The 14,987-nt window shown below is 37.4% G+C and overlaps 1 protein-coding gene across 1 annotated transcript; it reads right to left on the bottom strand.

Moving 5' to 3' along the window:
- Positions 1 to 1,431: 1,431 nt before the first annotated feature.
- Positions 1,432 to 14,570, bottom strand: LOC113678001 (putative ubiquitin carboxyl-terminal hydrolase MINDY-4). The gene is made up of 23 exons (XM_027194871.2): positions 14,104 to 14,570; positions 13,174 to 13,229; positions 11,847 to 11,910; positions 11,198 to 11,322; positions 10,331 to 10,856; positions 9,437 to 9,501; positions 8,953 to 9,009; positions 8,811 to 8,844; positions 8,352 to 8,424; positions 7,889 to 7,950; positions 7,670 to 7,786; positions 7,337 to 7,422; positions 7,122 to 7,223; positions 6,584 to 6,647; positions 6,115 to 6,180; positions 5,457 to 5,527; positions 5,309 to 5,372; positions 4,562 to 4,648; positions 4,217 to 4,291; positions 3,569 to 3,672; positions 2,805 to 2,881; positions 2,218 to 2,290; positions 1,432 to 1,710 (listed from the first exon to the last, which is right to left on the bottom strand). Exons 1-23 carry the CDS (start codon positions 14,161 to 14,163, stop codon positions 1,662 to 1,664), a joined length of 2,157 nt encoding a protein of 718 aa, XP_027050672.2. The 5' UTR covers positions 14,164 to 14,570; the 3' UTR covers positions 1,432 to 1,661.
- Positions 14,571 to 14,987: the final 417 nt, after the last annotated feature.

Here is a 14,987-nt window from a genome sequence, read left to right as displayed (position 1 = left end):
TCTGTCTAATTCTTTTTAATGTTCACGATCATTCACCACGTATCTATACATCCATATCGATATATCTGTAAATAAATATATTGAATTATAGAAATATGTAAATAGACATATACAAGAGCACAAAACATTTTTAAAGCTTGTCATTGTGTCAGCATTTGCATCTGACTGAAAAAGGTTTCACCATCGAATGCAATTAAAGAAACCTAAATTTTTTTTTCAGATAACTTAGGGAAGCGTTGAATGATTACAATGTAAACTGAAAAACCAAAGTCAATATATAACTGGTATAAGTTTTGATGGTATTCTATTCATATTCAAATTTTGGTGCCAAAATGCGTTCATTGTCGGCTACTAAAAAGAACATAACAAAGCGATAGCACAATGCAACGTCCCTTGTTTTGCCGCGAAAGCAGATACCAGTTCCCTATGCCAACCGTGGCAGGAGAAACGACTGGATCACTAGTACATTTTTATTCTTCATTAGGATGCAATGTTCTTCATCCAGGTTATGCTTTAATTTCAATTTAGCTTAGGATGGTTGAATGGAAGGCATGAAATTTTTTATACATTGCAAAGAAAAGATATTAAATTCATTTCTATTTTAAATTATTTCTGTCCTCTTAATAATTATTCTATCAATGATCTTGTCTATATCCTCATTTGATTTTCGAGAATTGCAGTATTAAATGGATGTTCGCATGGTACTTATTGGGGAAACAAGGGGTCAGCTAGGATTGTTTTCTTTTATTAACCCCAAGTGGGACCACAAACCCCAATTAATGAGCACAGCAGCTGTTCAAATAATTTTGCTTTGGATTAAACCTCTTTGCAATTATTACATCTACAAAAGTGGATCATTTTAAGAGGCCTAAAATTTTCCTTCGAATATTAATGTTCGAAAATGGTCTACCAATAAATTTTCAAGCTCAAATAGCCCTTTCGATAGCATGCTGGTGCACGAACAAATTTTGCAGTTGCTCGCATGAATGGTTAGTTTCCTGTTTGCATGAAATTACGTTCGTGTAACAAGGGGTTTGAAGGTTTCACGCACAAAACTGTAGTTTTTCCTTGCGCCGAATTAGCCGTATATCCCAATTATTTTAAAAACGAAGACGAAATAACGAAAAACGGCGAGAAATTAAACAAGGATCATCGCCATAGAACATGGCCATTTAAAATTGTGAAAATCGTGCATGACAATCGTAATCACTGCAAATTAGAACAGAGTGCTCTAACACTCGCAAGGACCATTCTGTGCCCCTATTGCTCATTAAAATCTCTCAATGGAAATCCATAAATGTTGGTATGACTGCTATCAATTTTTATCAATTATCGATTTTATAGATTGGTCAGGTAGACGTGAATGTGAGAGAAAATGAATTGCTATTTACCATGTCGGTTACTACATTACAAAGATTACTAAGCAACTCGCACCGTTAATCTGTTTGTTTATTTCCATATTGAACAATGCCATTGCAACAAAAAAGAGTCAAATGGACGTTTTCCTCAGGTATCCAACACTAACTATCTCTGGGGAGATTTCATGCACTTTGCGCTAAAAATATTTTTAGGAATATCTTTCACTGGCATTTTCCAAATTCCTGTTAGTAGATCCACCACAAAAGAACCCCTGGTTTTATTGAATTCAACGCAAGCGAACATCACAAAATTGGCTCCGATCCATTCCAGTCTACTACAGCATTTTTCCATCTGCAGAGAAAGTGGCAAATATAATTTCTTTGGTGAACCATATCAGATTCGCAATTTATTACAGACGTTGTAGGAATGGCTATGGTCCAAAGTCGATCGTTTGTCCTTTAGCACGAATTAAATGTAAGCAATCAAAATAGTACTGAAGAATTGGAAGGGCCTGGGACAGACTTCAGTTGCACTTGTCCACATAAAGGGTAGAGGGCCGCCTATAGGAACATCCACCCCTGGTTAAGCTGGCATTCAACAAAGACGTGAAAATGTTTTGTATTAAATTCAGAAGGATAGTTCTTACTTGAAGTTTTTTTTTTTTTTTTTCAAGGCGTCATTTTGAAACGATCCAGGCCTTTAGGAAAATGCTCGCAAAAGACTGAGGTTTGAACAAGCTTTCTTCACTCTTGCATTTGTTCCGCGTGTTTTTCTTTGCAACGCTAAATTCTAACTGAGCACCTGGGCAGGCTTTCACAACAAAACAAATTCTCTCTTAAATCACTATGATTTACAAACCTTGTTCTAATGCAGTGTTCTAGTGGAGGGACAAGATCGGTGTCTTTGTAATCAGGACATTCCGTTGTTGTATCTAGTTAACGCCAAATAAATAGATTTAAGTATGAACATGAGTACTATGCCAAATCTATTGTTAAAATGGCTTACATTTATAATATAATGACCTGATTGATTGTGGGAACCACCGGTAAGAGTCAAACATCATTCACCGAGCAAATCTCAACAATATTTCACCCTGAAAATATTTCGAGTCCACAGACCTTCTCGTAACTGCCAAAACAGTTTTCACATCATAGCGTAACTTAGCCAGTTATATTCTGAGAGGGCAACACTGCTAAAACCAGTGTGACGCCATATATATTCTCTGCTCTTATTTTCAATGAATGTATTAAGGTCGAATAAGTAATTCAGGATTACTTTTGTTTCCCGCTCTGTGATTGGTCAAGGAATAACGCTTCACGCCCATTTTGAACCAATCAGATGCCAAACAAAAACAAATCGCGCCCTCGTCACCCGCATTTCTGCGACTACACTTGAGGCACGAGTTTCATTACCTTAAACCCTGATTTTACATATGACGACCTTACCTATTGTTAGTTTGATTTCCTCCTCTTGGCGGGCCAGACCGTCATAGTAATAAAGATCAAACTTCTTTTCTAACTTCCTACACAGCAAAAAATAGAAATCATTAAAATTTGTTATTAGCTAACTTGTATTACCACGAAAGGCTTGGATTGTACACAGTCTCTTCGTTATTTTATCGGTTTTCCACCCAGACCTTCCAAGTTTTATCGAAGCACGCCATTTTCAATCATTTGTTAAGGGAATAGAAATTGAAACTCGTGTAAAAACGCTACAGCAGAGCCCTACTCAGTTGAACTGTCAAGGCAAATGTAAAACAGGGTTATTTGGTATTATCAACTGAGTTTCGAGCGTTATCCATTCGCCATTCGCTCTAACGAAGGGCTAACGCTCGAAACATCAGCTTTTAAACTCTTCAGTTATACTCTCCCAATGACGCAGCAGCACAGTTTCTTTAGAACCTTACCTCCTTCATTCCATTGGAAAACAGTCCGGGAGACTGAGAGAGTTCGAGTTAGTTCATTTTACTTCTCTGCGAAGTGCGCTTCAAGGAAAATTGCGCGAATTCCGAGTCATCCAAATTCGAGTTCGCGAGGTTCCACAGTACAACGATGAGTACGAAAGTAAGAGAAAAAGTCAAGTTGATAGACTTAAATCACGACATTACTATTCCCTGCCGAATTTAATGCAAAAACGAAATGTTCTTATAGCCAGGTAACAAATACCGATCCTCAATTAACACATTGTGTTAAAAGGAACAAGTACCTACCAATCATCCAAGAGGTTTCTGTCCACAGAGAACAGTACACTGAAGTGACTCTCGCTGCAGATGACCCAGATGGGATACTTGGGGCTCTTGAAGTTGATACCAACCTTAAAATGAGACAAAAAGAAACAATCTTTCAGCAGCATGATCATCTCTTCATTGATCCTTTGAGCCCAAAGTGTAACCAGATTTTAGTTTCTCTTTACAAAAAAAACAATACATTATGACATGCCACGGTAACAAGAATGAAGGAAGTGATCTCTGAATAGAAACTGCTCTTGTCTGTGACAAATTCTAACCACAGTTGTTACAAGAAAATGTATGAAGATTTCTAAGGAGACTTCATAGGTAGACTCTGGGGCTTAGAGAATTAGAAGAACTTCTTGACGATTATTAAAGGACTCTTTGTACGGTACAAAGCTACCGCAGACTCTACCGAGATACAATATATTGGTTGGGTAAGATAAGAAAAGATGAATGAGCTGGTAATGCACCGAGAAAAGACAAGGATGACGGAGATTGGATAAGATCAAAACGAAAGCCCGATGGGGAACTCAACAAATAAAACTTACCAACAATATTTGGTTACAATATTTGATCTGCCTTACAACATGAAACGTTCAAAGACAACGTGACTAAAATGTAGCCCACCTCGCATGACTTGTAGTGTTCAAATAGCGACAGAAGTCCAATGTCGCTTTGTTTTTCTATTCCTTTAAATACATTCTAAGAAAAAGGAATAATTTAAAAGGAGAATTTAGAAAAAGACAAAAATTGATTTTACAATTACAGTCCTCAATAACTGAACTATGAAATTGTGCACCATGCAAAGAAAAAGAAAAATGATGCATCCGAGTGTTCACCTAGGTTACACATCCCCCTACTCCCCCTACACGGTTTCTCTCCCCCCCCCCCCAAAAAAAGATTTTTCTCTATACTGATCTAGATTGAACAACTTTCGTAACCAAAACGTATTAGTGAGGTTACAAACGTCACCTTCTTTGCCCCTCCAGTGTCGATCTCCATAATGTTGTCAAATGTGTTGGATGTTGCTTTGCCAGTGACAATTAGGTTGACCATTTCCTTAAATGAGAGGATGTCAATAAGACAAAGTGAAGTATACTAGGCCAGCGGTATAGCATAAAGGAAAAGTATATCCAGGAACTTTGCGCGTAGAAAGCAGGCAGAAAAGTGAGCGAGACTGTAGTTAGTGTGTTTGCGTTCATCAAGCTACTGTCTTTGAAGCCTCTGTGGCGTGCCTTTGTGGCTTAAAACACACAAATCCAATCATGAAGATGACAGAACACGAACAACAATCGCAAACGTCTAAACGATTAAAAGACAGTCGTACATCGTGCTTCCAGTTTGTCACAACCAAGAGGTTTCATAGGAGTTATATACATCCATACAAGCCAGAATATTACGATGTTTAAAGAGCGGGTAACTTTTTTGATAAAGTTCAAAAGAAAATGGTAAGTAAAAAGAATACCTGCATTTTGCTTTCGACAAGTCTCAAGATTTCTTTTCCCCATTTTTCCTTCCTTTTGCAATTATTTTCGTAAATTTCGCGTAACGACGTCTAGTTCTTCCACTTCCCTTTCAAATTTTGCGCGGGAAACTAGTGCGCGGCTGGCCAAAACTACCTCATTTGCGCATGCGTTACGTCTGACTGCTGTATTCACGCGAGGAAAACAGTCTCTGTCAACTTGATGCTCTATTCAAGGCAATCTAATTATGACTAACCTGCGTACAATAACCGTGGGCTCCCATCAGAGTATTTGTTGATTCATCCATATCTGAGATTACCCTACGAAAAGACGAATACTATAACTTAGTCAGCTAAACAAGTGAGCCATAAATTTCGAAAGAAAAACCGAGAAAACACACGTACTTTTGAATTGATCTTGACAATATTGCGGAATATAACAATAAAATACACCCACTGCTTTTGTCAGATTCAAACTGAAAAGTAAAACAAAAAACATGGCTGTAAGAAACCCAGCAAGAACTGTATTTTCCATTATTTTTATCATGACTTTTAACTTAATGTCTCATCAGCTTAAAGAACTGAGCACTCGCTAAGGAAATATATGGAATGCATATACCACATCACAAATGATACACGACACCACAAGTGTAGATTGTGCTATTTTTTTCTAAATTCATGAGGAATTAATTTCTCGAAAAATTTTTCCTAGGCTTTTTAAGCTCATCATCTGCAATCTGTTGCTATATTTTCCATTCCTGGCCAATATTGGCCATCATTAGACATCCTTGGCCATCCCTGTTCTTTCTTGGTTTAGAAGGAGTTGATTGCTTAACAAACCACGCTAAGGACACCTTTAAGACATTCAAGGCTACCTATATGCATGTAACTCTTAGAATTCTAAACTTATGTTCTTGCCTCGAGCTTCAAAAATATATTGAGCCACTAATAGCATTTAAGGTTTCAAAACACTGTAAATATACATCTACAAATGGCTCGCAAGTTACTGCGTGCCGTCTTTCCTGGTCTTTGCAGATAAATTTTAAAACGTAACAAACCTTACCTGAGTTATGTTTTGGGAGAGAAAGCTGTGAAGACTTTCCGAAGACTTGAAATCATGTAAAACAAGCTAAAGAGATTGATGATAGGTAAAGCAAACCATCATGAAATTCATGAACAGCTGACATTGCAAAACATCAATTTATTTACCTACAACTTGGATCAAAAAGCTCTTATCATTTTTAATGAAAAGAATGTTTCTATCACTAACCAAAAATTCCGACGAATAGGTCATTTTACAGTTGTGTATCTAGTTGCCAAGCCTTTGATTTGGAGTGAGGCTGAAGGTGACCTTGTTGTGATAGAGACCAGTATTCAATTAGCATGATAACAAAGTAATTTGCATTTGAAAAGCAGCAAGGTTTGTATCATAACAAGGTCACCCTTAGCCTCATTCCTGTTCAAAGGCTTGGCAACCAAGCACACAACTGTAAAATGGACTATTAGCCTCTTGAAGAAAATATAATACTTACTGCTTCTGTCAGCTGGTCAGGTTTATATCTTCCAGCACCGAAAAAGTTGGATCCACCGGTAGGTCTTTAAGAGAGCAAAATAATTAAAAGTAGCATTATAGATATTCATAAGTCAATTTTGCAGAACACAAAGTCCACTTAAATAAACAATAAACCACAGAACAGACATTTAAACTAAACTGCTATATATCAGAACTAGAGTAAGAGTCTGTATCTCTCTAAGTAGTATTCTGTGGTCGTTAACGGTGCATCGCAATTCAAATTAGCCTGTGATCTCCAGGCTCTCTCCTTATTCACCTCGATCATGAATTAACAAATTCTTAAACAGGAGCAATTTCAGTTGAGCGCTGGACATGGTGCAAGATTCTAGGCTTTCAATAACTTTCTCCTTAGGCGGCTTCCGACGGTGTAATAGTCTGCTGCGCCCGAAAAAGGGGTAGCAAGGCGTAACCCAAACACGGGAGCCTATTATGGCAGCTACAAGGGAGAATTAACATTCAGTTCTTGGGGGTTTAAGGGTTAATTCTGCTTAACTCACAAAGCCACGGTAGCTGTTTTGCTGTTTCCTGCCCTCCAAAGAATTTCACTCAGAGCAGACGTTAGAGCTTTTGTTCTCTCTCGGGACGAAGGTTGGAGTTTCCTGTCGACAACAACAGAGTGCACAGACACATATCAATATATATGGCAATATCTTGCCACCAGAGCCTACCAAAAGTGCAAGTACCAAACGAAAAGAGAGAGTATAGTGCTTACTTCTTTCTGTCGCCCTTCTTTCCTCCGAACAGCAAATGTTTTAGGACAAATCCTTGAACAGCAGCAAGAACACCACACGGTCCTCCCTAAATTGAGGAAAATCATCCCATCACACTGACTATCGTATCACGTATCGTGTATTTCGTATCACGCAGTGCGCATCTCATATCACGAATCAAATATCACACATCTGGCAAGTCATCCCAAGTTTTGGATTTCTTCTCCTCATTAACGAGATGTTGGTCCATAGCAGGGTTTAAACTCCTCTTAAGAGGAAGTAAGACCAAATGACAAAAATACCAAGATTCACCACAAAAGCGACGTTTTCATTACCTTCAGTTGAACAATTCCGTACTCTAGTTGATAAAGGTCACAGAAAGAAAAGCTCTGATTCCTCCATTCTGGATTAAAGCTTGCTGTAGCAGTTCCAAAGATAAGATTTTTCAAACCCTGATTAAAAAAAAAGAGATAAAATATAGTATAAACAAAAAACAAACAAACAATCTAGAATCATTTCAAGCGGTGAATATTACCTAAGTCAAAGCGACTTACCATGGCAATTTCTAGCGATATAGGCTTACTCTGAACATCAACTGAGGCAATCTTCTTTGGACCTGAGACAAAAAATGCGTATGTATAAGCAAAATCACACATTCAATTTGTAGAATGTTATGATAACAATGATAAGAGCTTTCCATTTTATCGTAATGATAGTAACAACAGTGCTTAGGTTGACATTATGTTGTTTAGTTCCATTCAGTATTCCTCATATCTGCTCTTTCTTCTTTTATTGGAAGGAAAACTTGAGGTTTCTATTGGCAGAATATCAACAAGAAGTGAAGTACCACTGATAACAACTGTCCCAACTAAGAAAAACCCCAAAAAAGAGGAAAACTCTGTGTAAAGCACAGTTATGCAAGGTTAATGAAGATTTTTAAAAGCAGGGGTAAATGGTCATAAATGTCTTTCATTGAAAAATGCCATAACATTCATATGTGTACAATGTATTACTTACCTAATGACAACTGAGCAAGTTCCTGATCAAGGTCTTCATCAACATCTTCAAACACAAGATCACTACTTTTAGCCTGAGCAAAAAATAATAATGATAATTATCGCAAAAATGATTTGTGGAGTGCAAATGATCCTTTAAGTTATCATTCCTGTCACAGAATACTATGACAATATTCATAGCCTGTGAGCAGACCCTTATTATCTGATAGTTCTTCCGCACAAACATTTATGTTTGGAGAAAATTATGAGGCCTTGAGCTACTCTGAGCAGTATGAGGTCTCAGCCAGACTACTAGCAAACCCTTCCCTTCCCTCCCATAAGAGAAGAAACATGCATCCTGCAGTGCTATCAACAATGGGGGGGAGGGGGGGCTGCCAGCAGACTACAATATCCATGACCTCATCTATTGCTCAGTCAATACCCTTGAACAGAAAAACAGAGACACAGACAATGTAGTTACCTTGTGCACCTTGAAGTTAGATGGAGGCTGGTTTCTGCAATAGAAAAAAGCAACATTTCTCATCAACACAGACCACAATTGATTCTTTAGCTATTCGACCACTACATCAAGAAGAAAATTACTGTTACAGTTAAAGTAGTACCTTGTTGAACTCCTATGAGATGTAGTTTTTCTTGATTCCCTTGGAGAAATGTCTCCTCTGAAATGCAGCATATTAAGGCCATATTATTCAGTGGAGAATTTTACAAGATAATGTATAAACCATTTAACCCCTAGGAGTGACTAGCTTCTAATTCCTCCATATTTACTCCTGAATCAAACATTAAGGTCATGAGAATAAAGGAAATGATCACCAGCAAAAGAAACTCTTGATTGTTGCACAAATTCTCCCTGTCAGCAACTTAGGAAATGTATGGAGAACTGTATAGAGAATGTGCATACTGATGTCAGGATGTAGAGGGTTCAGTAAAAAGGTGTGGCATACTTAGAGATGGTGCAGCTGTGGTTAGAGAGACAGAGAAGAAAGAAAGGGACCTCCAAGAAGGTGGGAAGAAAGGGATGGATTGACAGAAAGAGGAAGAAAAAAAGGGTGAGGAGATGGGGGTTTTGAACAGGCCTGTACTTACAGTTGGTGGCTATCTTTGCCACTTTGATCAAGAGAAAAATCCTGTGACCTAGGAAGCCTATCAATCTAGACAAGAGGAAAACAATCACATGTCTAGTCACTTATATAGTGGCAGATCCAGGGAGGGGCCTAGGAGGCCTGGGCTGCAGAAGGAAGAAAAACCAGCAGGGAAAGCAACAAAAAACTAGGCCCCCCTTTAGCTCAAGGTGAGTATTAGACAAGTAAATAAATAGTCTAGAATCAGCTCCTTTTTTTGCAACAGTTACTACTTAAAATGTATTTTAAAGGTAGATTAAAATTATAAATTAAGTCATTGCAGAAAATGGAAACTACTTCAGGATTTGTAAAATATTGTATACAATTGCCAACCAGGTACTGATTTGGTGCTACAATAGGCTGAGCTATGAAGCCACATAAAGTAAGTATTATCCTTAATGACTGAAATTATATTTAAATAGTTGTATTATACTTCATTATAATTACAATTATGGTAAATTAACCCTTTAACTCCTAAGATCTCATTGCTAATTCTCCTTACTGTCAGCCATATAGTTCTTGTGATGTTAGTTGGGAGAATTTGATATTAGATCAACAAATAATCCCCCAAATTAATATTTTTCTTTATTCTCATCACTTGTCTGCTTGATATTGTGTTGATGTTGTAAGGAGAAATTCTGTCTTGGTCACTTGTGGGAGTTAAAGGGTTAAAATGAAAGTAGACAGTTTTCGATGGCAGACTGTACAGCTTTGCATGAAGTCAAGGTAACTAAATTTAAGTTTAATATTGTTCAAAACCCCAGACTACCAACGGCTACAAATCTATCAGAGAATCAGAGCACAATATTTGAACTTGGTACAGAAAGATCTTGAATTGTTACATATACATTGTACTTACATGATTAACTTGAGCATCCAGTTTTTGGGTCTGTGCAACGTTTTGCTCTTTACTTACTTCATCATCTCCAAACAAGCTTCCATTGTTCAGAGCTGATAGACTACTGCTAAGTCTGCCACTACCAGGACGCAGCCTCAAGTCTCTTTTACCCGCTAAACCTGAGCTAATCACTGGTCCTCCTGTGGCATGAGGCCTCCTTTTACTCTTGAGTTTTGCCTTTGGATCACTTGATGTTGTGGGTGTAGTTATTGAGGGTTCTGAGAAACCACTAGAACCTGTTGCAACAGATGAATTCACACTCCCTTCCATGCCGTATGATTGATTAGAATTCACTTTTGTCCTTAAATCATTGGTTAGCAAGCTTGGTTTAGTAGTTGGAGTGTTTCGTGCTGGTTTTTCCAGCCGTTTCAGGAGATTGTCATAATCTTTTCTGTCATCTTCATCATCAAGCTTGTCACTTTGATTCAGAATATCACTGTTTGATGGCTGCGCCACTGTTTTGTTTCTGGAATCTTTTCTGGCTTCCCTAAAAATGAAAACAAAATTTGAATGAATAAGTGAGAGTAGTCCTTAGAAGAATAAAGAGGCAAGTTTCTAATTTAAAAGAAACTGTGGTGCTGTGTCATCAGTGTAGAGGGGATTATGTCTTAATAGTGGCAACCATAACACATCATATGATCCAGCATGGCAACACAAAGAGATTTCTAAAAGATAGTCTTCAATTTTTCTCACAATAAATGCTTCATTCCCATTTATGACCACAAATTTTTGCTTTAACCTCATTTTGATAACTTAAGAATGATTTTTCCACCAGGCTTCTTTCTTTGAGATGGGAGTTTTATGCATTTCATGTTAAGAATTAAATACCTTGATGATCTGGGTCTTTCATGTACTTTTTCAGCTCCAACAGACAATGAGGAACTCAACCCCCCCTGTTCTTTGATACACTTAACCATGACTTCCAGCATGGTTCGAAATGGTTCAGGAAGCTCCTGCAGAGGATAAGACACAATGATGACAACTGACAGAATGAGAGCTAATCATCATCAAGCTAAAACAGACACTTAGACAGTAGGGTTGGGGGGGGGGGGAGGGGAGAGGGGGATACATGCATCACCATCTTCCCTCCCTCCCCAACACCACAATGAATTTCTTGTTCGTCGTTCCACTAAGAGGTTAATCAAATTCTAGAAGAAGCCACCTCGCTCTTAAACTAAAAAGAAATACTTTGGGCCAATAAGAGTGTCATTTGGTAACTATATAAATTGAACATAATTCATGGTTACTTGATTTACTAATCAAGACCACACGCTTCACAACTGTCAAAATCAGCCATAATATTGAATTTAAGTAACAATTGATATCACTTTCATTGGTTTTTCTTTAAGCTGACTTAAATCATATCGTGTACAAGGAAGTACAATGTATTTTGACTAAAAAATACCCAAGGATTGTCCCCCTTCCACTGGCAATAAAAAAATGATAAATTCATCATGAAAAAATTGAACAATCATACCTTATTCTTTTTCATGAGCTTTTCAATGTGCATTTCTTTTGCAAGTTGAACACGGTTGCTGATACTAAGAGAAAAACAAAGTAAATTAGAGCATTGCCATAAAAAAACTAAATCAATACTTTAAGTGTACAGTCAGTTAAAACTTGCAAAATTCATGAAATTTGAATCAGTGTCATACTCCAATACTGTAAAGTTTACAGGAACAAACTGACCTAAATTTGCTGAGGGATTGAAATTGACCAATCCCAATCAACATTAAAGATCCTTGATTTTTACAGGTAAACTTCCCAGCAAAACCGACCAGTAGGTTTTCTTGAACCTGACTAAGAACACTCAACTGATACACAACTTCTCCATTGACTCTCACAAAGTCACCCTTCCAGGGCGTGAAATTAACTTTTTTTTCTGATAGCCACTTGGCTCCTAAATTCTTCAAAGTGGTAGCCAATTCAAAAAAAGTTGGTCGCCATTTTCAAAATCTTTCTTTACGCTGTCAGCGTTCTAGATAGACCCTCCAAAATTAAGTTGGGGAAAAGATCTTTAACATGCTACAAAGTGGACACTAGGATGGATGATATACAACATTCAGGCTCATCTAAATCCAAGATGGCGTCTAGTTATCGCTCGAGATGCATGTGCTACGTTTTGGAAACAAACTTAACGAGGAAGTTTGCCGCGGATTTATCTTTGCAAATCTTTTTAATTCACTATATCTCTTGGTAAGGTTATGATGAAACGTTCTGGTCGCCAATTTGGCTACTAACTTTCAGGATTTGGTCGCCAAAGTGAAAAATTTAGGCGCATTGGCGCCTGTATTAGGCGCAATTTCACGCCCTGCCTTCAGGTTGTTGAAGTGTCAGTCAATGTTCCTGACTACTGTGCTTTTCAAGACTACCATCACCAACCCCTGATAGTTTTAAGGGTGGATAGCACACAGTACATTTTGTTAACTCTTTCACTCCCACAAGTGACAGACATGTAACTTCTCCCTCTAATATCCATGTGTTATTCAGAAAAAAGGTAATGAGAATACTCAAACTTATCAGGTAGGAGTTGTTATCTTGATCTAACACCAAATTCTCAAAACTAATTTATAAGAAAATGTAGAGCAGCTAAAGGGAAGAATTAACAATCAGATCTTGGGAGTTAGAGGATTAATACTTCTGCTAGATAGCCTTTTATCTGCTGGACAGGAATTTATCCATGGATTATCTGGTAGTATATTAGCAGCCCTTGAACAACCCAGGCCTCATAGATAGGACTGCATAATCAACTGATATTCCAAGGTTTTACATGAAATGATAAGTTAAACATTAAATTTCCATACCTATCATCAGTCCTGGGCATCTCCTTATCCAAGGTTTGCAGTGTGTTCTTTAATCCCTATAATAATTATATTAAGAACATCAAAACAATGAACAACATATTGAACAAAACTGATTTTAGAATTATCATTAATGTAAACAGTAATTTTTATTGTTAGAAGTTACCATTTGCCCTCCCAGTTTAATTCTTTGACCCCTTAGAGGGAGTAGCATCTAATTTCTCCTTGCAATATTGGCACCCCCTGAACATACATATTTAGGTCACAAAAATAAAGGGAATTGTGAATTCACCAACAAGAGCTCTTGATTGTCAAACAAACTCTACTTGTCAGCACCTTAGGAAATGTATAGAGAGCAGTATGGAGAATATACATACTGATATTAGGGTGTAAAGGATTAAGGGAAAATTATATTCTGGCAATGAAGACCAGTTGAGGAGATGTGGCAACCTACTTTGTAAAATATATCCATGAAGTTATCAAAGAGAGGAAAATGAACATCACTTAAGCACATTACTATATATGGAATACTAGTTAGCAGGCTTTCTGGATTACAAAATGTATCTTTTGCAAACGATTTTTCTTAAATGTAGATTTCGTCACCGTAAGGTTATATTATATTGTTTCATAGCTTTAGTAACTTACATAAGAAAAATAGAAAGAAAAGTCTTGAAATATTGGGCTTACAAGAAACATTGATTCATATAAATGGCAACAAAAGACACAAGCACAAATGAATCGTTATTTTAAATCATATACCTGTAAATCTATAATTTATAATCGTCTAGAACGCGTAACCTTGGCTTGAGTTCGGTGCATCGACAGACCTCGAGCTTTATCATTTCATCGCTATCTTAACGCGATGAATGGAGGACGTGAACTTTAAACTCTTTCAATTTTTTTTTCAAAACTAAGAAAAAAACCAAAGCTTACCTTTCGGCTAAGATACTCCCGCACAAGAGAAGCCGTTAATGAGATGATAGCGTCAGACATATTTGACCCACTGCGTACACTCCAAAGATGAGTTCTTTCGATGATAATATAAGCGTCAATAACAACCAGGTATCCTTAGCAGTCAGGATTTTACTTCTCCGATCCCCACATTAAGTGCCTCGATAGTTGATCCCCATGGTAATATATAAGCCAAAAATACTACGAAGTCTTAGGATGCTATATTTTGTACACGGTGAGAAACAGACGATGAAAATCCACTTATGCGTTATCTGACTGATGCAATAAACTATTTCCACTTAATACAATGATAAAGAAGTTCTCAATCGATCCGATCTTTTTTCCAGAAAAGCGTTAATAATCCTCTTTTTGAGGAATATTTTGACGATCACCACTTGTCAACAATCCGGCCGCCATTTTGTTTAATTCACTTCCAGTCTTCTTTCAGCCTATTAGGCAGATGGCCTGAGAGGACTAGGAGCAAGCCCATTGGCGGGAAATAACTGCAGCAATTTACGGTGAAGGCCCCAAGCTTTCAAAAATTGTTTTGGATGATTTTTATGCCAGACAGCTCGAAAATTAAGTATGTATGATATGCCAAAAAAGATCTGGAGACCTTTAAGATTAAACTATTTTTGTGCATCAAGTTTACAAGGAAATGTGTGGCGTACGGCGTGCCGGTATGGTGGCCGCCATATCCCGTCAAAGTTGATTCAAGACGAAGGAATGGCCCCTTATTATGTGAAACATAGAATCTGGTCGGGTAATGTATGTCTTTTGTATGCTCTAAGCTTTATGCATTAAAAAACCAAATTATAACTGCTGCTCAACCAGCAAAATCAGTACTAAAAATGTTATAACTTTTT

Source organism: Pocillopora damicornis, chromosome 1 (assembly GCF_964200805.1).
Source record: "Pocillopora damicornis chromosome 1, jaPocDami1.2, whole genome shotgun sequence".
Taxonomy (NCBI): domain Eukaryota; kingdom Metazoa; phylum Cnidaria; class Anthozoa; order Scleractinia; family Pocilloporidae; genus Pocillopora; species Pocillopora damicornis.
Note: the sequence above shows the minus strand (reverse complement) of the source record. Positions and strands in the feature narration are given on the sequence as shown.

Bases quoted from the DNA above. Each gene is read 5' to 3' on its own strand.
- LOC113678001 (XM_027194871.2), bottom strand. From the start codon at position 14,163: ATGTCTGACGCTATCATCTCATTAACGGCTTCTCTTGTGCGGGAGTAT. The intron at 8,845-8,952 runs GTACTACTTTAA...TTTCTATTGCAG, and splicing joins TCTCATAGGAGTTCAACAAG to AAACCAGCCTCCATCTAACT. The intron at 7,787-7,888 runs GTAAGTCGCTTT...TTTTTTAATCAG, and splicing joins TATCGCTAGAAATTGCCATG to GGTTTGAAAAATCTTATCTT.